The sequence below is a fragment of the Ochotona princeps genome, chromosome 5, assembly GCF_030435755.1.
Source record: "Ochotona princeps isolate mOchPri1 chromosome 5, mOchPri1.hap1, whole genome shotgun sequence".
In the NCBI taxonomy this organism is placed as follows: Eukaryota; Metazoa; Chordata; class Mammalia; order Lagomorpha; family Ochotonidae; genus Ochotona; species Ochotona princeps.
This window is the reverse complement of record NC_080836.1, coordinates 47074121-47096584: the sequence shown is the minus strand read 5'-3', so window position 1 is coordinate 47096584 and position 22464 is coordinate 47074121. Positions and strand designations below refer to the sequence as shown.

General features: G+C 36.8%; 1 protein-coding gene across 1 annotated transcript in view; it reads left to right on the top strand.

The window, feature by feature from the left end:
• The window catches only part of SCN7A (sodium voltage-gated channel alpha subunit 7), a 194166-nt gene that overhangs the window by 146054 nt on the left and 25648 nt on the right, over nt 1–22464 (top strand). The window contains 8 exon segments of the mRNA XM_058664241.1: nt 3354–3527; nt 4010–4117; nt 5089–5367; nt 6288–6341; nt 6966–7107; nt 9631–9731; nt 10561–10831; nt 12586–13632. Of these exon segments, the coding sequence (XP_058520224.1) occupies nt 3354–3527; nt 4010–4117; nt 5089–5367; nt 6288–6341; nt 6966–7107; nt 9631–9731; nt 10561–10831; nt 12586–13632 (2176 nt within the window).

Here is a 22464-nt window from a genome sequence, read left to right as displayed (position 1 = left end):
AACAGAGTATATATTTTGATTTGTTTGTATTTTAGTAAAGGATAACAGAGAAACATACAGAATAGTAGTGCGTGAGACACATGGAGCAAAGTCATTGTTGCTAAGTAGGGTTTGCCCTGGGTGAATTTTTAGAGTAAATATGTGGTAAGTGGCCTTTAACATATAAATGCTGAATGTCCCCTGCATATACAGCTTGAATGATTACTAACAAAACCATTATGCTGGGATAGCTGTCACTTGGATTGAGAATTGGAGCATTATTCTCCACAGGTATTTTCCTACTCAGCATGGATGATACATGTATTTCCATAACCATAAATTAGTCTTATCCACTTTTATACTTAATTAGAAAATAGAGTTAAGCAATGTTGATTTTTCTCCTCATTTGTTACAGCGCTGGGTTCCTAGCAAGGATTCAGGTCAAATATCCCTGAAAGTCTGGTAACTGCTTCCTTTTCTTATTGGCCTAAGAAATACAAAATTTGAAGAAGACAATTTAGCTTTTAAAGTTAGTGGAAGATATATGACATCCTCAAAAGCCCTATTCTGGGACCTAAGAGCTCATAATCCACTTAAGATTGAAAGATGGGGAAGTACAAATACTTCAAAGTAGATTTGCCAGATTCTCTGTACTTTGTCTTTGTCTACTACAGAGCTTTTTAGTGCCCCACTGTATTCACATGACTGAAACAGAAACCTGAAGCCAACACCCATTTTAGAGCAGTTTCTGGCACTAGAACCTGCTAAAAAATAACAAGGATACAAGAATCCCTGGACAAATAGGCTGCATCGGTATTTTCAAGGGTGACGCTGGTGCTGTAGTGCATCACCTGAAACACTAACATCCCATATGGGTGTCAGTTAAAGTACTGGATGCTCTCTTTCTAATCCTGTTCCCTGCTAAAGTGCCTAGGAAAAGCATCAGAAAATGGCCAAAGTCCCTAGACTTATAGGGACTTAATGAAGTTCCTGCTTTCTGGTTTCAGCCTGGCCCATCTGGAGTGAACTAGCAGATGGAAAAGCAATCTCTCTCTTCTCCTCTTTCTCTATAACACTGTCTTTCAAATACTTAAAAATCTAATATATAATCATATATATGTATGTGTGTGTGTATATATACATATATATAAACACGTGTGTGTGTGTGCATGTGTGTGATTTGATTTGGTTTTAGCCCACTGAATCTGATTTCAGATTTCTAAAATCAAGAGCCACAAGGATGAATATTTATGTGGTTTGAAGATTACAGCAGTGATAATGTAGAGTTCCCCTTGGGATACACTTCCAGGCATACTCTGTCATTTTCTGAACGAATATGCTACATGTGTTCCAAGTCTTGGTGACATATATGCCTTCCTCTTTAGCAAACTTAATTGTTTCCAAGACAATTCATGAAGAAATTTGGCTCCAGATATTCTTGTGGTTGCTAAGAAAGAAAGTGAAATAAGACCTTAAAGAAATGTATTTTTTAAAAAAGCATACTTTCCTCACTAAAAGTATGTTAATGTCCTCAAGCAAAGTTAACTTCAGTCCTAAAGTTGTAGGGAATGTGCGGAGTCAAACTGCTGCCCAGGGTCCCCTGCTGAGTGTGGATGCAGCTAGCATTTGTATGTCTGTGCCATTCAACATGAACTGAAGTTGGTTCCTCTGAGAGTTCAGCTTTGCCTGTTTAGTGAGATAGCTTTTGTTTGGCAGACAGTTCTGCAGATAGGGTTGGAGTTAGTTACATGTTATCAGACAACTTTCACTGTTGCTGTGGAATGGGTATGTTTTTGTAGTAAACAAAATTAACTATTCAGTACATACTGACACATGGGTGCAGTCTCAGTGCTTCTCGTTTCTGATGTTCCCATCCACTTCATTCTTACTTACATAGTAAAAAATTTAGTATGTGTAATTATCAGCTGTGCAAAGTATGTGTTAAATAGTTGCACCCTCCTGGTTTTTCTTGTAAATCTCTTTTCTATTAAAATTGTCTTTTAATATTTTGATGGTGTATTCTGTGCATAAATGCATCCTGTAATTTTCATCTTATAATTCTGGAATTTTCATCATCTTTAGTTATATGTCTTGTCTGATTTGATGTTAGATTCTTTCTATTAGACTTTATGGAGTGAATGTTTTTGTTCTCTGTATAATGTCCTTTATGATGTTAGATGCCATTTCATCTTCACTGGTGGCTTTAAGACAGGAAGGTTTTGAAAAATTTATGCACAAATGTTCTAGTTGTGCACAGCAGGAGCATTGCCTGCTGAAAACCATCCCCTTTATGCTCACTCAGGTGAAAGTCTTTGCATATCTTTTATGATTTCCTGCATTGTCTATCTGTTCAATTAATAAAGAAAATAATAAAACAGGAACCAGCATGGTAAAACAGCATATTAAGCCACTGCTTGCAGCTCTGCTTCCAATTCAGAAAGCAGCTGCAAATGACCCACATGCCTGCAACCTTGCCACCTGTAGAGAATGCAAATGGAGTTTCTGGATCCTGCCTTCAGCCTGGTCTAGCCATGGCAGTTGCAGCCATTTAGGGAATGACTCAAGGAGTGTAAGATCTTTCTGTCCCCCATCTAGCCCTCCCTTATTCTGCCTTTAAATAAACAAGTGCTTCAAAAAATTTATTTTAAAAACTTGATCATTCATTATATTCTGCTTATGTAGACATTTTCCCTTTATAATCAGTTTGATTAAACATTAGCATCTCTACCATTATTTTCTGTTTACTGTTACTTTACAGTAGGGTTTTGAGAATCCTTTCATTTTTTGAATTAGATTTTTTAATCCTTATTTACTTTTTGTCCTTGAAAATACTTGATTGTGAAATTGGACTTGAGCTCATTGGTACTTTATGATCTCTCTTGAGTTGGAGTGAATGATATTACTGTTTTGAATGAGCTGATTAGACTTTACATATACCACAGTAAAATTAAGAGTCCTCTGATAAAACTGAGAAGGTTTGCACAATTATTTTATTTTGCATTCACTAATTTCCTGTTGGTTTTCCTGATTATTCCTGCAACACAAGAAGCTATTGGCATTTTCTGGTAATAGCTGTAAGGATTTCTGAACACACGCTGGTTTTAAATCTTTCATCCTGTATTGCGAAGTAACTTATGTCTGTGGGTTGACCACATCAAATGACTAGACTACTCCTAGTATCAATTAATGCTATAGGCATGAGAACCAGAAATGATAATTAGCAACTCTATAATAAATCCAAGCCAAGTGAAAAATTCCTTTAGACTACAGACTATGACACTGTTCAGCTGCTTATTATGGACACTTTCATTCTTTCAAAGAGCTTTTAGAAATTCTGGGTACATTAATCCTGAGAGATTTTTTTTAACTTACAGGCTTTTGAAGATATCTACATTGACCAGAAAAAAACTATCAAAATTTTATTAGAATATGCCGACATGACCTTCACTTACATATTCGTTCTGGAAATGCTTCTAAAGTGGATGGCATATGGTTTTAAAGCCTATTTTTCTAACAGCTGGTACAAACTGGACTTCATGGTGGTTGTTGTACGTATTTCAAACAAGTATTTAAAATGCTACTTCATCTTAAATATTTACTTATGTTTTAACTTACTAACTTCCGTACATTTTCAGTAACCAAAATTTCATCTTTCTTCACTTAAATATTGATCTTGTTCTTCTAAAAGATTATTGTATTGACTATGAACTCACAATTAATAGGTTTGTTTCATAAAGTCTAAAAATATTAGCAACCTAAAATTCTTATATTCTGTTGGCTTCAATTTTAAATCATACCTACAAAACGGCATTTTGTAGGTATGTAATGTCATAACCAGTACTGTGCTGATCTATGCCTGCTAATAAGTATGGGTAATATTTTAACATCTTGATAATAACTTGTAGAAAGTTATAACAAAATCATGTCGTATTAAAATCAACTTAGGAAGACAAATATTAAATAAATTTAAAGTTTATCTTACATGTCATTTTAATTCTGATGTTATTAACCCTTTTTTATGTATATTTAGGTATTTTGTCTTAGCTTAATAGGCAAAACTCGAGAAGAGCTAAAACCACTTACTTCCATTAAATTCCTACGGGCACTCAGAGTTCTATCTCAATTTGAAAGAATGAAGGTAAGATAAAAATTCCTGAAGTGATCTATATTTTTTATTAAGTGTCATTGTCTTCTCAGGTGTACTTTCAACATCAATACATTCAAAGTGTTCTATTGCAGTCTTAAAGATGGAGGAAGATGTTAATTTTGCTTTTTGAGGCTTGAGGACCATTTCTGCTAAGATATAAAAACTAATTAAATAAGTAAAAAAATAAAACTAATAATAGACAAAACGTAACTGATAAAATATATTGGAGGCATTTAAACGTAAATATTTTAAGCAATATATAGATATTAATGAATTTGTCTCAGTTTTAGGAACATAAAAATCAGAAAATGAAAACTTGATCAAGTAGCTACCTTTAAAAGCTAGAAGAATACACACAAAGTAATTACTCAATGAAAGAAAAGTTTTGGTTTTAAGGTATACCTACTTTTATTAAAGTTGTACATCAAAGCTTAATTCTTGCAAGTCTCATGTTAAGGATTATTCTGACCACTATGAAGAAAATGAGTAGACCGCACCATGTAAAGCAGTTTATGCAGTCTCTTTGTATTCTTTCCTACTTTTTCTGACTGTCCTTAAGCAAACTCTTTCTATAAATAAACTCCTCAAGTCAGTTCTTGATCTGAAGTCTTATTTTATGAGCTTTCTAGATAATCTCATATGTACACGCCACTTGATTATTTCTTACTCAAGCAACAAACGGTTAAATCAGTGAAACAATTACTCTGGTGTTTGCACCAGAGTTACCTTTGATTTATTAACAGCACAAAGACTTTGAAAGTATCTCAAGTTTTAATGTATATTTTAATTAACATTGAATTTCTATTTAGATCATGACAATATTGCCACGTGGGCTATTAAATCTTTAGATATGATCTTTTCAAGTTTTTCAGACTGATATTGCATCCGTTGCTGTTTTCAGTTTGGAAATTAAAATAGTTTTACTTGCCTTAAGTCTATATGTTTATTTTCTTATATGCCAGGTTGTTGTGAGAGCTTTGATAAAAACTACTTTACCAGCTTTGAATGTATTTCTGGTCTGCCTTCTGATCTGGCTGATTTTTAGTATCATGGGAGTGCACTTATTTGCTGGAAAATTTTATGAATGCATTGATCCAATAAGTGGAGAAAGGTTTCCTGTATCTGAAGTCATGAATAAGACTCAGTGTGAGAGCCTTGTTTTTAATGAATCCATGCCATGGGAAAATGCAAAAGTAAACTTTGATAATGTTGGAAACGGTTTCCTTTCACTGCTTCAAGTAGTAAGTGCTGTTTTTACTTTTTTTTAACAGTTGTTTGTTCATATGTATTACTGGTTGAGCATAAAGAACTAAATTCAGATTATTATTACATTTTTATGCAATATTTAAATATTTCAGCAAATATTTACTGTTACCCTGTTGGGAGAAGTAGATAGATATGAAGCTTCAATTAACATAGGAAAAAGCAGTTGCTGGCCAAACTTACTGTGCCATCAATGACGAAGTAATAGCATCACAAACCTGAGATACCACGTTTTTCCTGTTTATTGCCTAATATGTTACACTGTATCTTTCAAATTTAGAGGTACACCATTTATCTCTTGACCACATAGAATAGTACAGGTGTACAAGCTCTTGATGACTGGAATTCCCTATTGTATACCATCTTAAAAATGTTATTTTACCTTCAATAAACTAAGCATTTAAAATAACTAAAGGCCTGGTGCAGGAGCTTAATGGCTAAAGTCCTTGCCTTGCATGTGCAAGGATCCCACATGGGCACCAGTTATAATACCAGCGACTTCACTTCACATCCAGCTTTCTGCTTGTGGCAGTCAAGGACAGCCCAAACCCTTGGGTTCCTGCACTTGTGTGGGGAACCCAGAAGAGGCTCAGGTTTCTGGCTTCAGATCAGTACAGCTCTGGCCAATCTTGGGAAGTGAAACATCAGAAGGAAGATCTTCCTCTCTGTCTCTCCTCCTTTCTGTATATCTGACTTCCCTCCCCCACCAAAAAATAATGATAAATAAGAAACAATATAGTAACAGATGTATTAAACATCTTAATTATTTTATAATTTAAGTATGTAATATTTACTATCAAATGGTCTAATATATTAACAACGAATTGAATTTTCATTTGTATTTACCATGAAGCACATGTTTCCATAGGAATTAAACACATGTGATTTGTTTTTACAGGCAACATTTAATGGATGGATCACTATTATGAACTCAGCAGTTGATTCTGTGGGTGTAAGTACATTATAGCTTCAGAACTGTTGTCTCATTTCAAGCAAAGTCATTTTGAAATCCAAGCACAGGACGGAAGCAATACCCAAGCTTAGACTGAGTGTATCATGGGCAACTGAATGCTCTTAAAAGTATAGAACTGTATCTTAGGGTCACTTGGCTAGTTAGCAAATTTGTGTCAATGTTCATACCAGTGGAATAAAAATGTTTAAGAGGGAAACCGATATCCTCTGCTTTGATTGTTTATAGCCCTTGTCCATATAGTTGTGGAACAATAGTCTTTCTACTTTTTGCTTGGTGAATACTGTAGTGGAAAGTTAAACCTCTGGTTATAAGGTAAATTCAAGATAACTTACCACAAAAACTGAAAGGAATGAGGGGAGAAAGTAAAGGGGACGGAGAGTAATAGTATGTTCTTATAATTGTATCTGTGACATACATGAAATCTATTCCCTTTATAGTAAGACAAAATAAAAAACAAATAAGCAAATCAGCATTATTCTTTGAAGAACAGAAAAGACATCACCTCAAATAGCATTGTTTTATTTCCATGTAATAAATTGTTTATAAATCTTGTGCTGTAAAAAGTCAGAATTAATATTTTACTTCTTTAAAATTACCTTTCAGATAAATATGCAGCCTAATTTTGAATACAGTATCTACATGTATTGCTATTTCATCATCTTTATTATGTTTGGACTATTTCTCCCTTTGAGTGTGCTGATTAGTGTGATTGTGGTCAATTTCAACAAACATAAAGTAAAGATAAGTATAAATATTTTTTGATCATCAATGCCTGAGAAAACCAAACAATCTATAAAAATGCCTTTTTTCAAATAATTGGTTTAGGATTTGGCTTAACGTAGTTCTTTCTTGATTTTTGCTGAGAAAAATTACTAGTGTTCTTGCACACTGTTGGACATTGCTGAAGTATTCATCTTTCTATTACTTTCAACATTCAAAGTATTATAGGCAAGTTTAAAAGAACAAAAGTGAACGTTTATGTATAGGTGTATTATAGCTAACGATGTGCTTAAAATAAGTAATATTTTCATGAATCTAAATAAATATGTAAAGAGTTTAAAAAGATTCTTATTGTTTTAGCTAGTTCTCTAAGAAAAAAGCAACTTGCACAACTTTGTAAATTAGAGTAGCTCTTTCTGCTTGAAGTACAGAAAGTTGTAAATCCACATCGGATGGCTTAACTGCAAGTTTTTCTAACAACAGAGTTCAGAGAACAGCCTGTTTTTGGTGTCATTGCTATAGAGACTGCCTAAAGGATCTCCACAAATACTAATGCCTCAAAAGACGTATGTGTTGATTTGAATGAGGCATAAACTCTATAAAATATAGGCAAGCCTTCTGAAACAGTCAAGGGAAGAATAGTTTAATTTTAAAATGCCAGGTTTAGCCTGTCATCAAATGTTAATTCTGAAAAGAGTTTGTATAGCACTGAATTCCCAATGATCTGGTGAGGGTCAAGAGTTCAGTGCTAAAAAATGGTTTTCATTGGGTATTCCAGCTACCTAGGGACTCCAAAATCCAGAACAGGTTTTTGAACTTTACTTATTGATACCTATTGGTCTTAAGTGACCCTGTTCCTACAACCAGGTTGGCATGAACAGGGTTGGAGAGGGGGCCATGTGTAATTGAGTAAATAAAATTGAGACAGGCACAAGATGAAGAGGAAAGCCTCCTTCTCTGAGAAAGGGGGTCGACTTAGAGTCAATTCATAGGAATTGATGTGGCACAAACATTGATAGCCACGACCCAAGTTAACCACCCAAAGGTTGATGATCAGAAAATAAGCATAATGGTACGACCCAAGTACAGAGGCTAGTGCATGACTGTCTCCAAGATATATTTTTTGAAAGGTTTTTAAATTTTATTATTGGAAAGGTAGATATACAGAGGGAAGGAGATACACAGAGAGAGAACTTCCATCTGCTGTTTCACTCCCCGAGTGGCCACAATGGCCAGAGCTGAACCGATCTGAAGCTAGGAGCCAGGAGCTTCCTCCAGGTCTCCCAGGCAGGTGCAAGAACCCAAAGCTTTGGGCCATCCTTGACTGCCTTTCCAGACCAAAAGCAGGGAGTGGGATGGGCAGAGGAAAAGCTGGAGTATGAACCAGCACCCATATGGGATTCCGGTGCATATCAAGCAAGGACTTTCATTACTAGACTGCTGCACCGGGCCCACCAGAATATCTTAAAACACATAGTCCTATAGCTTTGGACCATCGCCCAACTGTAGACCTTAATCCGCAGGCCTCGATTTTGGTCTTATAATTTTGCCCACTCACAGGCCATTACCTGCGGAGTTTGACCTCAGTCTCTGACACCAGCAGAACTAAGAGTCCATACACAGTCTGCCCTGCTCTTCCATTTCAAGTCACAGTGTTATTTTTTACAAACTGCATGTGACAAACCAGTATTGATTGATGATGGCAGTAGCAATTCTTAATTCCTAGAATAATATGACATTGTGTACAATGTGTATTGGTAAGATAGTAAAATTATCACTAAAAATATATAGGTGTGACCAAATATGTTTTTTCTTATTCATTAAAAGGCACAAATTAGCTTCCCCTTTTGCTTAATATCTCCTCACCCACCCACATTTCCCCTTTGTCTCTCCTTTAGAAAGAAGGAGGCTTCAATAGATTAAAAAATGAAAATAGGGTTGATTACTCAAAAGAGTCAAAAGTGTATTGAGCTAAAAGCTATTGAACATCGGGCCCGGCGGCGTGGCCTAGCAGCTAAAGTCCTCGCCTTGAAAGCCTCGGGATCCCATATGGGCGCCGGTTCTAATCCCGGCAGCTCCACTTCCCATCCAGCTCCCTGCTTGTGGCCTGGGAAAGCAGGAGAGGACGGCCCAATGCATTGGGACCCTGCACCCACGTGGGAGACCTGGAAGAGGTTCCTGGTTCCCGGCTTCGGATCGGCGCGCACCGGCCCGTTGCGGCTCACTTGGGGAGTGAATCATCGGACGGAAGATCTTCCTCTCTGTCTCTCCTGCTCTGTGTATATCTAGCTGTAATAAAACGAATAAATCTTTAAAAAAAAAAAAAAGCTATTGAACATCACACATAGCTAGCATATATTCTTAAGTGTTTCTTATACATTATGAAGTAGAAGTCAGTCATATTCAAATAAGATTTAGCCTATTACAGCTAGACATTTCTTAAAAAATTAGATCAATAACTGACAAGTTTTCTAAACTATACAACAATACAGAAGAAATTAGGGTTAGATACAATTTTGATTATTTTTTCTTTTATTTCTTTACCAAGGAGGCTCAAACATCTTTGTAACCACAACACAGAAGAAACAGTACCGTGAGCTGAAGAAGCTGATGTGTGATGACTCTCAAAGACCAGTACCTCGTCCAGGAGTAAGAAAACATCAAGATCTTTTTAAAGATTTATTTGTTTTTATGTGTGAGGCAGAGTTATAGAGAGAGGAGACACGCACACGTGTGTACACACACACACACACACACACACACACACACAGAATGTCTTCCATCTACTGAGTCACTCCCCAAATGGCCTCAAAGGCCAGAGCTGGACTTGTCTGGAAGCAGGAGCCAGAGCTTCAGGAGTCTCTTAAGAGACTCTGGGACTCCACAGTGCATGCAGGTCACCTGGATCATTCTCAACTGCCTTCCCAGGCCACAGGCAGAGGAGCTGGCTGGGAAGTGGAACAGTCAGGACTCAAACTAGCATCCAAAATGGCATGCTGACTCCCACAGCTGGAGGTTTAACGTGCTATGCCATATCACTGGAAGTAAAAAGATTTTTTGCAGTTAACATATTATTTATATATTGTCTTTTCAAATTAAAATGTTTTTAAACTTCTTAAATGCTTCGAAGCAGAGTGGGTAATTAGGTTGCTCCTTGTGATGCCCATATCAGAATACGTGCTTCAAGTAGAGCTCCACCAAGTCTCATCCAGTTTCTTGTATGGTTTTCTCCTGGGAGTCACTAGATGATTTCCCAAGTAATTGGGTCCCTTCCAACCATATGGAAGACCCAGATGAAACTTTGGAATCGTGCCTTTGGTCTGGCCTAGTCCATGTTGTTTGCATGCTGGAAGATTAAACATCGTTCTGTCGCCTGCCTTTAAAATAAAATGAAAACATGTAAGTAAAAATTAACAAGTGATTTTAAACTATTAACAAAAAATTTATAAACTACTACACCTGTTTTCTTTACCTACAGAACAAGTTCCAAGGATTAATTTTCGACTTGGTAACAAGCCGAGTTTTTAATGTCATCATTATAGTTCTTATCTGTTTCCAAGTAATAACCTTTATGATACAAAGTGATGGACAGAGTGCACAAATGCAAACTGCTATCTACTGGATTAACTCAATTTTCGTTATGCTGTATACTTTGGAATGCCTTCTGAAGCTCTTCTCTTTCGTTTGTCACTATTTCACCATTGTATGGAACATTTTCGATTTCATGGTAGTCATTTTCTGCATTACAGGTAAGATATTGTCTAGCCAAGTTTTCACTTGTTGGTATGGGCAAACTACATCTTAATGCTTTGCTATTAAGACTAGGGTTGGGGAAGCAGAGGGTGCTGCGAGTGTACAAGGGAGGGTGGTCTGAATTGTAAGTAGGGTTCATAGGGCTACTTTATGGAAGAAGCAAAACTAAATTGCGATGTATGGGATAAGGAAAGAGCCAAGCAAAACTGAAACAAACTGTTTTGTATTGAGAGAATTTTGTTGTTGTTGTTGTTCATTTTTGAAGTTAGAGTTACTTAATCAGAGAGCTGGAAAAAGAAATTGGGGTCAGAAAGTTGCTTGAACTTATGATTTCAGAAAGTATTCTGTATTTGTGTCCAGAATGTGGCGATAGATGTGGACAACTAGATTAAAGGAGCTAAGCAATGGTAGGACATAACATAGTTTAATTGCATCTTCTAAAAAATGTTACAAATTTACTTTACATTTATAAAAATGATAGGAAGGAGAAGTGATTGGAAATCACATGACAAAACAAAAATTGTATTTACTGCATGTTTCTACTTTGAGACATACGGAGGAAGAGAGCATGAGCTGCCTACCCTTAAGGATTGGAAAGAGAGTGGTGATCTCCAAGTAGAGTCATATTTTAGATAAGTTCATAAAAAACAAGGTGCTGAGTATGGAGAGAAATTTCCAATTAAAGGAAGGCCCTTCTATAGGGGAAGCATTTGAAAGACAGAAGAGAAATGGGAATGGAGGTCAGAGTGGAGGACTATTAAGGCACCATGAAGATGAGGATACAGGTGGCGGATAGCATCAGAAAATGTCATCCTCAGCAGTGACCGAGCTTAATAGAAAACATGAGGCGTCATACTTCCAGATGCAGCAAGCATACCCTTCCATTTGCATAAATTGCAGACTTCATCCTTGTACCACCTACTCATTCGAAATGAACCACGTTTTCTCAAGAACCTCCAGAAAACATCTCTTATATCTTACAGTAATTGAGTACAATTTTTACCTTTTAAACTGCTCCTCCCCTAATAACTCTTAATACTTGCCTCATCTACCTACCATCACCACAAAGAGTTCTAAACAAAGAACTCACATATTCAAAGCTCAGGAAGCCCAAATACTAGTTATAAATTATATTATAACCTATGAATCACTGGGTGCCAGACAATTTGGAAATTATATTTACCAATTAGGCCTTTCTGCCTGGCATTGTAATTATTTTAATTGCCTATCACTGTTTTCTGTAATATAAGGTTTTTGAGGACAAAAATCATATTTTTCATTTTTGCATATTTAAATAATATCTATTAGGCATTTGGTAAAAGACAAACTGCATAGAAGTTCCTGATTCAAAAGCAATCAGAAAAAAAGTAGCAACTACTGTTTTTTTTACTCTGGATTATTTATACCTGAGCTCCTGGATAATAGTAATAAAAAAATAATGTACTATCCTTCTTTATTCAAATACTCTGTAATTCCAGAAATGTGTAATATTTAATATCCTTATGATTATATATGAGAATAATGCTTCAGATTTCACTGGACTTCTGATAGTTGATACAAGTAGTATTTCTGATTAGCAACAGAAAATTTCTGATAAGCAATAGAATATCATTCTTCAGAAAATGTGGGGGATTAATAAAGAATTAATAAAATACAGAAAGTCAACAAAATGTGTAATGATGTATGTTCCTCCTAAACACAACTGAATGTGGGTAATTTTATTGCCTTTCTCATCTTGTCCCACACCAAGGTCTGCTTCTGCCTGTGACTGCAGGACACTCACTCGTACCTTCCTCTCTTGTGCCCCTGATACTTCTCTCACGGATTATCCACATCCTACGTCTTGGGAAAGGACCAAAGGTGTTTCATAATTTGATGCTCCCTCTGATTCTCTCACTTCCTGCATTGCTGAACATCAGTCTCCTGATCTTCCTGGTTATGTTTGTCTATGCCATCTTTGGGATGTACAACTTTGCCTATGTTAAAAAGGAAGCTGGAATTAATGATGTATCCAACTTTGAAACTTTTGGAAGCAGTATGCTTTGTCTCTTTCAAGTTACAATATTTGCTGGGTGGGATGGGATGCTTAATGCAATTTTCAACAGTAAATGGTCTGACTGCGATCCTGATAAAATTAACCCTGGGACTGGGGTTCGGGGAGATTGTGGTAACCCCTCTGTTGGGATTTTTTATTTTGTCAGTTACATCCTCATATCATGGCTGATCATTGTAAATATGTATGTTGTTGTTGTCATGGAGTTTTTAAACATTGTTTCTAAGAAAAAAAACAAAACCTTGAGTGAAGATGATTTTAGGAGGTTCTTTCAGGTATGGAGCAGGTTTGATCCAGATAGGACCCAGTACCTAGATTCCAGCAAACTTTCAGATTTTGCAGCTTCTCTTGATGCTCCTCTTCACATGGCAAAACCCAACAAGGGCCAACTCATCGCCATGGATCTTCCCATGGCTGTTGGAGACAGAATTCATTGCCTGGACATCTTACTTGCTTTTACCAACAGAGTGATGGGTAATGATATGAGGATGGACAAAGTCCTTTCAGAGATAGAAATGGGATTTCTGTTAGCTAACCCTTTTAAGATCACATATGAGCCAATCACAACTACTCTAAAACGAAAACAAGAGGCAGTTTCAGCAACCATTATTCAACGTGCTTATAAAAGTTACCGCTCAAGGCAAAATGAAAAAAACAGATCAGATATCCAGATGCTAGATGGTGACAGAGATCTTCAACCTTCTAAAGAAGGTGACTGTTTTGATAAAGCCAAGGAAAAGTGAAGTATTCAAGGACAGATTCAAACATACTCATCACCTCTTGATCTTCATGTATCACAGAAATATTCAAAGCTCAACTGAGTCATTAAAGCAGAGATCAGGCAGAGATCTGCTGTTTACAGCCTGAGAAAGTTAAGTGTGTGTTCACATGACTCCTTGAAAATACACTTTTACCCTTATATGTTCATTCTAATCAATCTGTCAGTAAAGATATCCTCTCAATATTGCTGCAATGTGTTGAAGTTGCATTTGACAATTCAGTGTTTGTCTTAACTGATCTTTGTGGTGTACACTTCTTCTGAAGGAGTAGGGAGGTTGTGATAGAGATTAACTGAAATGTGAGCTTCCTTGTGTTATATGTGTATGTATAGGTTAATACATATAATGTAGCCATATTAAGACCTAATTAAAACAGTGAAATGTTATAGACCATTAAATCATATTTTTTCCTGATAAATGCCAGTGGCAGAAATGCAAAGACAGTTCTTTAGAAAGTGCCTTTTTATCAAACACAGGGACTGTATAAGTTTATTTGAAGCATTATTGTTTGTTCTTTTATTTTTTAGTTTGAGATTTGTGTTACATTACTGATCCTGGGCTCATGGCTTATCAAGTATTTTCACTGCACTGTGTTTTTTCTTTGTACCTTCAAGAAAACAATGTTCATTCAGGCTAAGAGGACCATGAATCAGAAGTTGGAAATGTAAGTCCATGCTTATTTTATAATCAGTATAACAAGTTCATTTTCACTTATTTATCTTTCTAAATAATTTTAATTTGTCACATGCATAATAACCTTGCAAACCATTTTTATACGTTAAGTACTTCAAAATCCTAAAAAATGTTTTTTCCTACTGCAATTGTTTTTTAAAATGGTCATAAATAATTATTTGACATTCATAAAATGAATTCACTTATATCCATGTAGTTGGAGATTCTGATATTTCTGTGAAGATTGCTTTCAGTTGCCTGTGAAGTCCTAAAGGATTCAAATTGAAAATCCATGTGTTGATAACTTAAATGACAAGTTTAAATATGTTGTTTGGCATTTGTTATCATTTACATATTAGTAATTATATTTCATTATGAATGCATGATCTGGAGCCTTAATTACTGTAATCAAGTTCTGTTCCTCAGAAATTGAATAACCTTACCAAGATGCCTTTGGGGGATTCCCTAAGTAAATGTATTTCAGGTTTCTGGTCTTTCTAAAATGTTTTTTCTTTCTCCTATTGCTCTCCATCATGTTCTGGGGACCAGCAAGGACTCAGTGTTACCTTGGCGACACAGTGACAGATGGTGTTCTATCTAAACTTCTGAATTTTCTATTTACTAGAAATACTTTAACGCAGAATGCTTCAAGTATTCAAATTGGGTTATAAGTTGGCTGCTCCTATAAATTCTATAAAGATCACAAACTGGTTTTAATTTGAAAATAACTTTTACTTATAAATTGTATTTGCTTGTAACCTTCTGAAAAGTATGTAAAGGATTATTTTTAACAAAGTCTTACAATATACTTTACATTTTACATAGTATAGAAAATGATAAGATAATAAAACAACCTGTTAACCACATTGGACTTTGCTTATGTTTTTTCTCCCTCTCTATCTCTCTCTCTCTCTAACTTCATAAATAAGATTGGCAACTGAATGGGATAGCAAAGTTCAAAACTGTAAATAGTTGCACACCCTTTGGGTCATTTAATTCTGTTAAACAAATGTGGATAAACTTATGAGAATATCCTATGCATCTGGAAAATGCAAGAATCACTCATCAAAATCATAATAATTTTACTAGATTTATCTCAGACTTATCAAAATCTGCTTTGTGCAAATTAATGTTAAAATTGAAATATGTTGTTACTGTTTATCAGTTTGCACTGCCAAAACTTTTCTTGTGTAATAAATATTGTATACTTGAAGTAGTTTTAAAATTATAGAATAGCTACTATATCTATTAACAGCACTATTAGTGTGCTAAGTATTTATCATGCATAAGGCAGTGCTCAGTTTATAGATTTTAAAAAATAGATTTGGAAAAGTTACATCTGTTTTATGTGGCATAGAACACATAAATGACAAAGCCACCTTAGGAGTATCAAATAAGGTTTTCTTCCAGAACTCTAATTCTCATTTCTCCTCTTCTCACTTGATCTTTGCCACAAGGCTGAGAAGCAAGCATTCCTCTTCCCCTCTCTTCCTCCTGTCCCTCCTCACTCTCCCTCCTCTTCAGTGGGGGTTATTTCATTTTAAATACAGAGAAAAAATCCTTGAGAAAAGGCCAGGAGCTTTTTTTTTTCTTTTCAACATTTACTGAATGCTTGACATCAGAGGTCTTTTCAAACCATATTTGCTTATAAAGATAACTTACAGTGAAGAAATTAACAAATAATGGACAAAAGCAGTACTGTTCAGCTGACGTTGGAAAAGATCATTTTCCTACCATTGGTGTCACTTTAGTAATTGTGCACACACAGGAAGAAATGTTGAGACCTGCACTGGAAAGAAGATCCCTTGAAGAAAAAGGAACCCTCACCCATGTGACAAAAACACGACTTCCTTCACCACAGTGGCAACTCTAAGGTCTCTTAGATGGACAGCAGCAATGACAGTGGACAGACAGGAGCCGAGGAGAGGACACTATTTTCACCTCAGTGTTGCACCAGAAAAAGTGAGCAGAGTTTCTCCTGGCAGCGGTGTCCACTCCAAACACAATTTACCTTTCCTCTTTGTTCTTGAACTCTCCTCTTTGAAACAGTTCCATTCCATGAATGCTGAGTCTGCTTTCTCAGCTACAACGAGCAATGACAAACTCCAAGAGCTTCCCCCCTTTGGCTCTGCTGCATGCATTCTAAGCCCTATGGGTGGGTACGCTGACCCCAGGATGTGGTAGGGTAGAGCTGGGGCCACAATACCCAACATCTGTGCTGTTCCTCACTGCGAGCGGGAGAGTATGCCATTTTACTGGCTTTCTTCAGGTTCCTGTATATCCACCAAGAAGTGGGCAAAGATGTGTAGCAGAGATAATGTAGAAGATGAACCACCTGATCAGCTAAATAATCTCGATAAGGGGACAAGCAATTTGAGGCCTTCATGATCCCTAAAACTAGTCTGTATGGAATACTTCATGGAGATAATGCAGTATTTTCATTTTTGATCCTGACAATTATTTAAACAAAAACCAAGGGAAAATTAAAGCAGGACATGGAAGGGGGAGGATTGATCACACTTTGAAAGAGGAACAAAAAAAAGCAATGTCAGTGTTCAAAAGTCAACAAGCAGAGTGACAGACAACCTTTAACAGCTGAAGAGAGGAGAACAAAGGCCCTAATTATTTTTGCTTGAAAATTTTATTCTAATATGAAAATGCAGTCTACACCTGAGAGGACATGAGGTTGAGGAAATCCAGAAGTTCTGTTAGCCCTGGATCATGTTAGTGCAACTGGGGGGGGCAAGAGGCATTTTAGGAAGAGGTCCAGGGAGAGCTCTTGGAGATCACAGCAGAAACATGCTGGAGATCAGTAAGCCAGTATTTGAAAAGGAAAGCTCAGGGAAGTGAGAAACTCTCTGCTGTCCCATTCTCTCTGCCAGTGCACTGAACATAGCAGGCGAAGAATACCTGCTGATGGTAGTGAGGTCTGCCAACTCGTCTCGTATGCTGAACGAAGAATGTGTGAGCTTCCTGACTTGTGCAACCATTGTGAAATTTTACATTAGGAAAACTGACACAGAATTTGGTCATGGTTGGGCTTACGTTGCATCTGGTAGATTTTCTTCCAAATTGAGCTGCTTAAAGAAACATCCCCCAAGTTATCTACACACTCCACTCTTTCTATGACTTAAATATTGATAGGCACAATTTAGTGCTTTCAAGGAAGGATCTGCTGCCTGGTGAACAAGTCAGTCTGTCCTTTTTCATCCATAAATCACCATGTTGGCATTTAAAATTTGAAAATGTAATTTCTTCACAATAGTGAAAAAAGGGCAAAAAGTAAAGAAAAATTTCCAGTCTCACTGGCCAGACAGGCATGATACTTTTGATAGTTTTTGGACCTCTTGACATAAAATCTGGGTCTTGAGCTGAGTTTTCTCATGAATGGGATTTTGTTGGGGAGTTTTTTGAAGGTAATAAATGACATCTCAAGAAAAAACTATAGCAAATATAAGAAACAGTCTTATCCCTAGTGTGGTCTTGCAAAAAGTGTTCTGAGAAGAGTAGATACGGATTACAAAGATTTATTTGTTTCATTGGAAAGGCAGATTTACAGAGAAAAGGAGAGACAGATCTTCTAGCCACTGATCTGCATTTTAGAATTATAGAATGTCATCTAGAGCTGCATTATGGAATGCATTCTTGTAGGATAAAAATTAAATCTTGAGTGTAGATGCAAAATTATTGAACACTAGCAAATCAATTCATTTTTTTATCCATGGGATACAAAACAATTCAACATGAACAAATCATGTTGCAGCATAAGACTAAATATTAACTTATGGTGAATGATCATTTAAAATGTTTTACTTTACTTGCCAGTGTTTTGTTGAAGAATTTTGCTTCTATGCTCATCAGAAATATTGGCTTATAATCTATACTGGTAGTATCATTGTGTAGCTAATATTTCATAGTCTGATCCTGTTAATGTGGAAGTATCTCATTTCAATTTTCAGAATAGCTTTAAAAAGTTTCCTTTAAAAATATTTTAATTTTTGATAGCATCCAGGAGATTCAATAACGTTTTTAGAAACAATTGTAAGAATGCAATGACATTCCGTCTCCTCTCCCTCCCTGCCAACCTTCCTCAGTGTCCCATAAAGAGGCAGAGAGAGAGATTACCTTCCATCAGTTGGATGGAATAAGGGCCCATACCTCATGTCAAGATGGCTGAGTTTGATTAAATTCCCGCTTCAAGCGTCTAATTGATATCCATAGAATGTGTCTTTTCCACTCATGTGTTAGACCTAGATTGGGTTCCCAGCTCCTATTTTGAGCCTGATCCAGTCTCAGCTGTGGCAAATATTTGGGAGCATGAGCCAGCTGGTGGGGGAATCTCCCTCTTCCTCTTTCTTTCTCTCCTCTTTTGCTACAAAATGTAAATAAATAAAAATGTTAGAATATACCAACCCTTCAGTTTTGTTTTGTGGAGTAGTGGGTTGGTCCCTACCTGATTTCAAGTCCAACTGCTCCATTTCCCATCTAGATTCCTCTAATTTTCTTGGGGAATCAGTGGAAAATGACCCAAGTATTTGGCATCCTGCACCCATGCAGAAGACCCCAATTTAAATCCTGGCTACTATCGTCATTCTGGCCCAGTTCCATGTGTTGAAGCTATTTGGGGAGTGAACCACCAAATGGAAGATTCTTGCTCGCTCGCTCTCTCTGTCTCTCTCTGCATCTCCTTTTCTCTCTTTAAATTTACCTTTGAAATATATAAATAAATCTTTTTTAAAAACCTACCAACCCAAACTGTTAATGGAATTAAAGATACTATAGAAGCTAAGCTGATATTTCTGTTGGACTTCATCTTTTCCTTAACCCAAATAATTACACTGCAAGTATTTTCATGGATATAAGCCCCATGATTCCTCTCTTGCTTCAGCTCCTACTTTTCGGAATCATTTTCTGAGAAAACCACACCATTTCTGATACAGAATAGCCCAGTCTCAGTTTTGGAAAGCTATCATCAACAACATTGAGTCTTTTTTTTTTTTTGCTGGTTTTATGATACAGTTCCAAAGGTGTTGGAATTTCCCCTCCCCCAAAGCCCACTCTTCCCCGCTGATTTCCCTTATATTATTACAATAGTTTGAGTTAATGCTCTCAAAGCTTTCTATCTTACAGAATTTATATCACAAATCTGTATCACAGATGGAAACCAGCTCTGTCATCTCTGCAGTCCCAAACTCAGTTTATACAACGCATGGCAATTAAAATTAGGTAATTAATTTAACAGGTATACATCTTAAATGAGGTAGGGGTTTATTGTCTGTCTATGGAATCATCACTCCAACACTAGATAAGACATTAAAGACTACTGGTTGTGAAAATTTTATGCTCAGGGCTAGCTTTGTGGTTCAAGGGATGAAGACATTGCCTGTACTGCTGATAATCCATGTGAGTCTGATCGAGTCCTGGCTGCTCTCCCTCTGATCCAGCTCCCTACCAATGCACCTAAAGAAGCAGAAGATGTCTCCGTTGCTTGGATACCTGCCACACAACTGGGATAACCAGGTAGAATCCTGGCTCCTGGCTGTGACCTTTCAAGGACTGAGCCAGCAAACAAAAGATCTCGCCTATCTTTCTGTCACTCTGCCTTTCAAATAAAACTTAAGACAAATTTATGTTACTATTCTCCTGAGGTAATAACATTCCTGATTCTTAGATAATCATATGATTTGAATTAAACACTACATTTTATAACCTCTTATTTTTTAATTAAGTAATATTCTACAAATAAATTCCATACTTTTAAACTTCTTCCTACTCAGCAAAACATAGATTAAGAGGTATACTATCGGGCCTGGCATGATAGCATAGTGGTTAAGGTCCTCACCTTGAATGCGCCGGGATCCCATATGGGTGCTGATTCTAATCCTGGCAGCTCTGCTTCCCATTCAGCTCCCTGCTTGTGACCTGGGAAGGCAGTTGAGGATGGGTCAGAGCATTGGGACCCTGCACCTGCATGGGAGACCTGGAGGGGGGTTCCTGGCTCCTGGCTTTGGATCGGTGTAGCACCAGCCATTGCAGTCACTTGAGGAGTGGGTCATTGGATGGAGGATCTTCCTCTCTGTCTCTCTTCCTCTCTCTACATCTGCCTTTCATATTAAAAAAATTTTAAAAAGATAATGGGTATGCTATCTGTTGCAAAACAAATGGAGCCATTAATGATAACCAGTCAATAAATGGTAAGCAACAAACTATAAGACCCTAATTCAGAAAATATACGTTAGCCAAAATAAATTTTTTTATGTAAGCAGATTATACAATACAACAAAAATTTTGAGTGACACTAAGATGATATTCTGAATATGTTCCCTGAGTTTTACATGTAAAGATCAGAAGAGTTTTTCTTTAAAATCACACCTTAATAGAAGTATCATTTTCTCTAGAGCTTAAACTTGGATATTTTATACAGTAGTAATAAAAGATAATTTTCTAAATTATTTTATTACATAATTGAATTTATACTATATTGATATAACCAGTAATTTCTAGTTATACATTGGCTTTTAATTTGTTGCTCTGTAAGTATTGAAGATTCCTAAAGAATTTGAGACTATAAAAGAATTATATTGGTTTATAGAACAAATATTTCTCCTAATAGTCTAGCAATCATATTTGACAGTTCTGAATAAGGAAAATATTCTTTCAGTTGAGTGAACTTACTTTAGATCAAGGAGAAGCCCTGACATATTTAGGACAAATATGACTCCACAGTTTGATTGGTAAACTTATGCTGTTTATTTTTCTTTTGCATCATAGAAAGTAATGCAGGATTGATTTGACCAGGTAAATGTAACACAAGAAAGACAGAGGAGGAGCATAATCAGGGGAAAGTTGGAGCAACATTTTCAGTTCTATAGAAGAAGGAGAGGTGCCATGGAGCAGTGTGAGCAGTACAACAAATGGGAACACCACTCGTGACTCCTGTAGCAGGGGCTGGAGAGACGCCAGCTTCTGAGAATGAGGTGAGAGCAGACTGTGGTAGGGTAGGCCACTGGTGATACCACCTGAGAGAGAATCTTGGGGATCACACTAAATTTGAATCAGCTTTGGAGCCTGACCAGGGGACAGGGTATTAATATAATCCAGTGAATTAAAGGTGAATTTATTTCTCCCAGTTCTCCCATGGGGCTTCCTGCAACCAGCAGGGAGAAGGCACTGTCTTGATCCCAGTAGAGAATGTGGTGGTGGTAAAAATCTCACATCCAAGAGATTGCATCTAAGGGATTAGTTGACATTTGCCAGTGATTTTTGTATCTGGACTGGAGGTTGGTAGGGGCCTGAACTCCCACTTGGGGACTGTGAGTCATTCCAATCCCTCCATTGCAGCAGAGGCTCAGGGGCCCTGGGCAGTTCCTTGAGAATGTCTTTTATATGTGGAGTCATGGCAGGCCTGTTGAGCTGGGTCAGTCATCTTTGCCCTGTGACTGCAGCAGCCTTTCACACGCCATAGTAGGAATTGTGTGATAGCACACAGGACATGAAATATAGCAAGTTCTCTGGGCAACTGCTATGTCTGAAGTCAGATACACAAGCTTCTTACTTGCCTAGAGTAGGTCATTCCACAGAATTTTGTGCTCACATCGACAACCCTACAGATCCTTTGTGAGACTCATATATCCACAGGGTTATGGTTGTCCCCACTGTGGACTAAACCTGGTCATTGATTACCTTGAAAGACAGGAGGTGAGGCCATGATTACATCAACAGGCATGATCATTCTCTCCTCCTGCAGACAATAGAAAAGATCTACTACACCTAAACTTAGGTTCACCCTGGATTCTTGCCACACACACCCAGAAGCAATGAATAGAGGTTCCTGGCTCCTCCCAGCACATATGCCTTGATATCCACTGAAGAAGAAGAAGATACTTCACTAAATCCAAACATTGAAACCATCAGACAAAACAACCTAGTGCTTCTACAAATGTCTTAAAATAAATGAAGAAATACAAGAAGCAAGAAGCAAGGAAAGTATTGGACTTCGCAAAAGGAATATCAGAACATTTCATTGTTAGAATTTGAAAATGAAGAGATTGGTTAAATGTCTGAAAATTATTTCAAAAGAATACTCATATGATTATTTAGAAATACAGAGAAACAAATTCAAGGG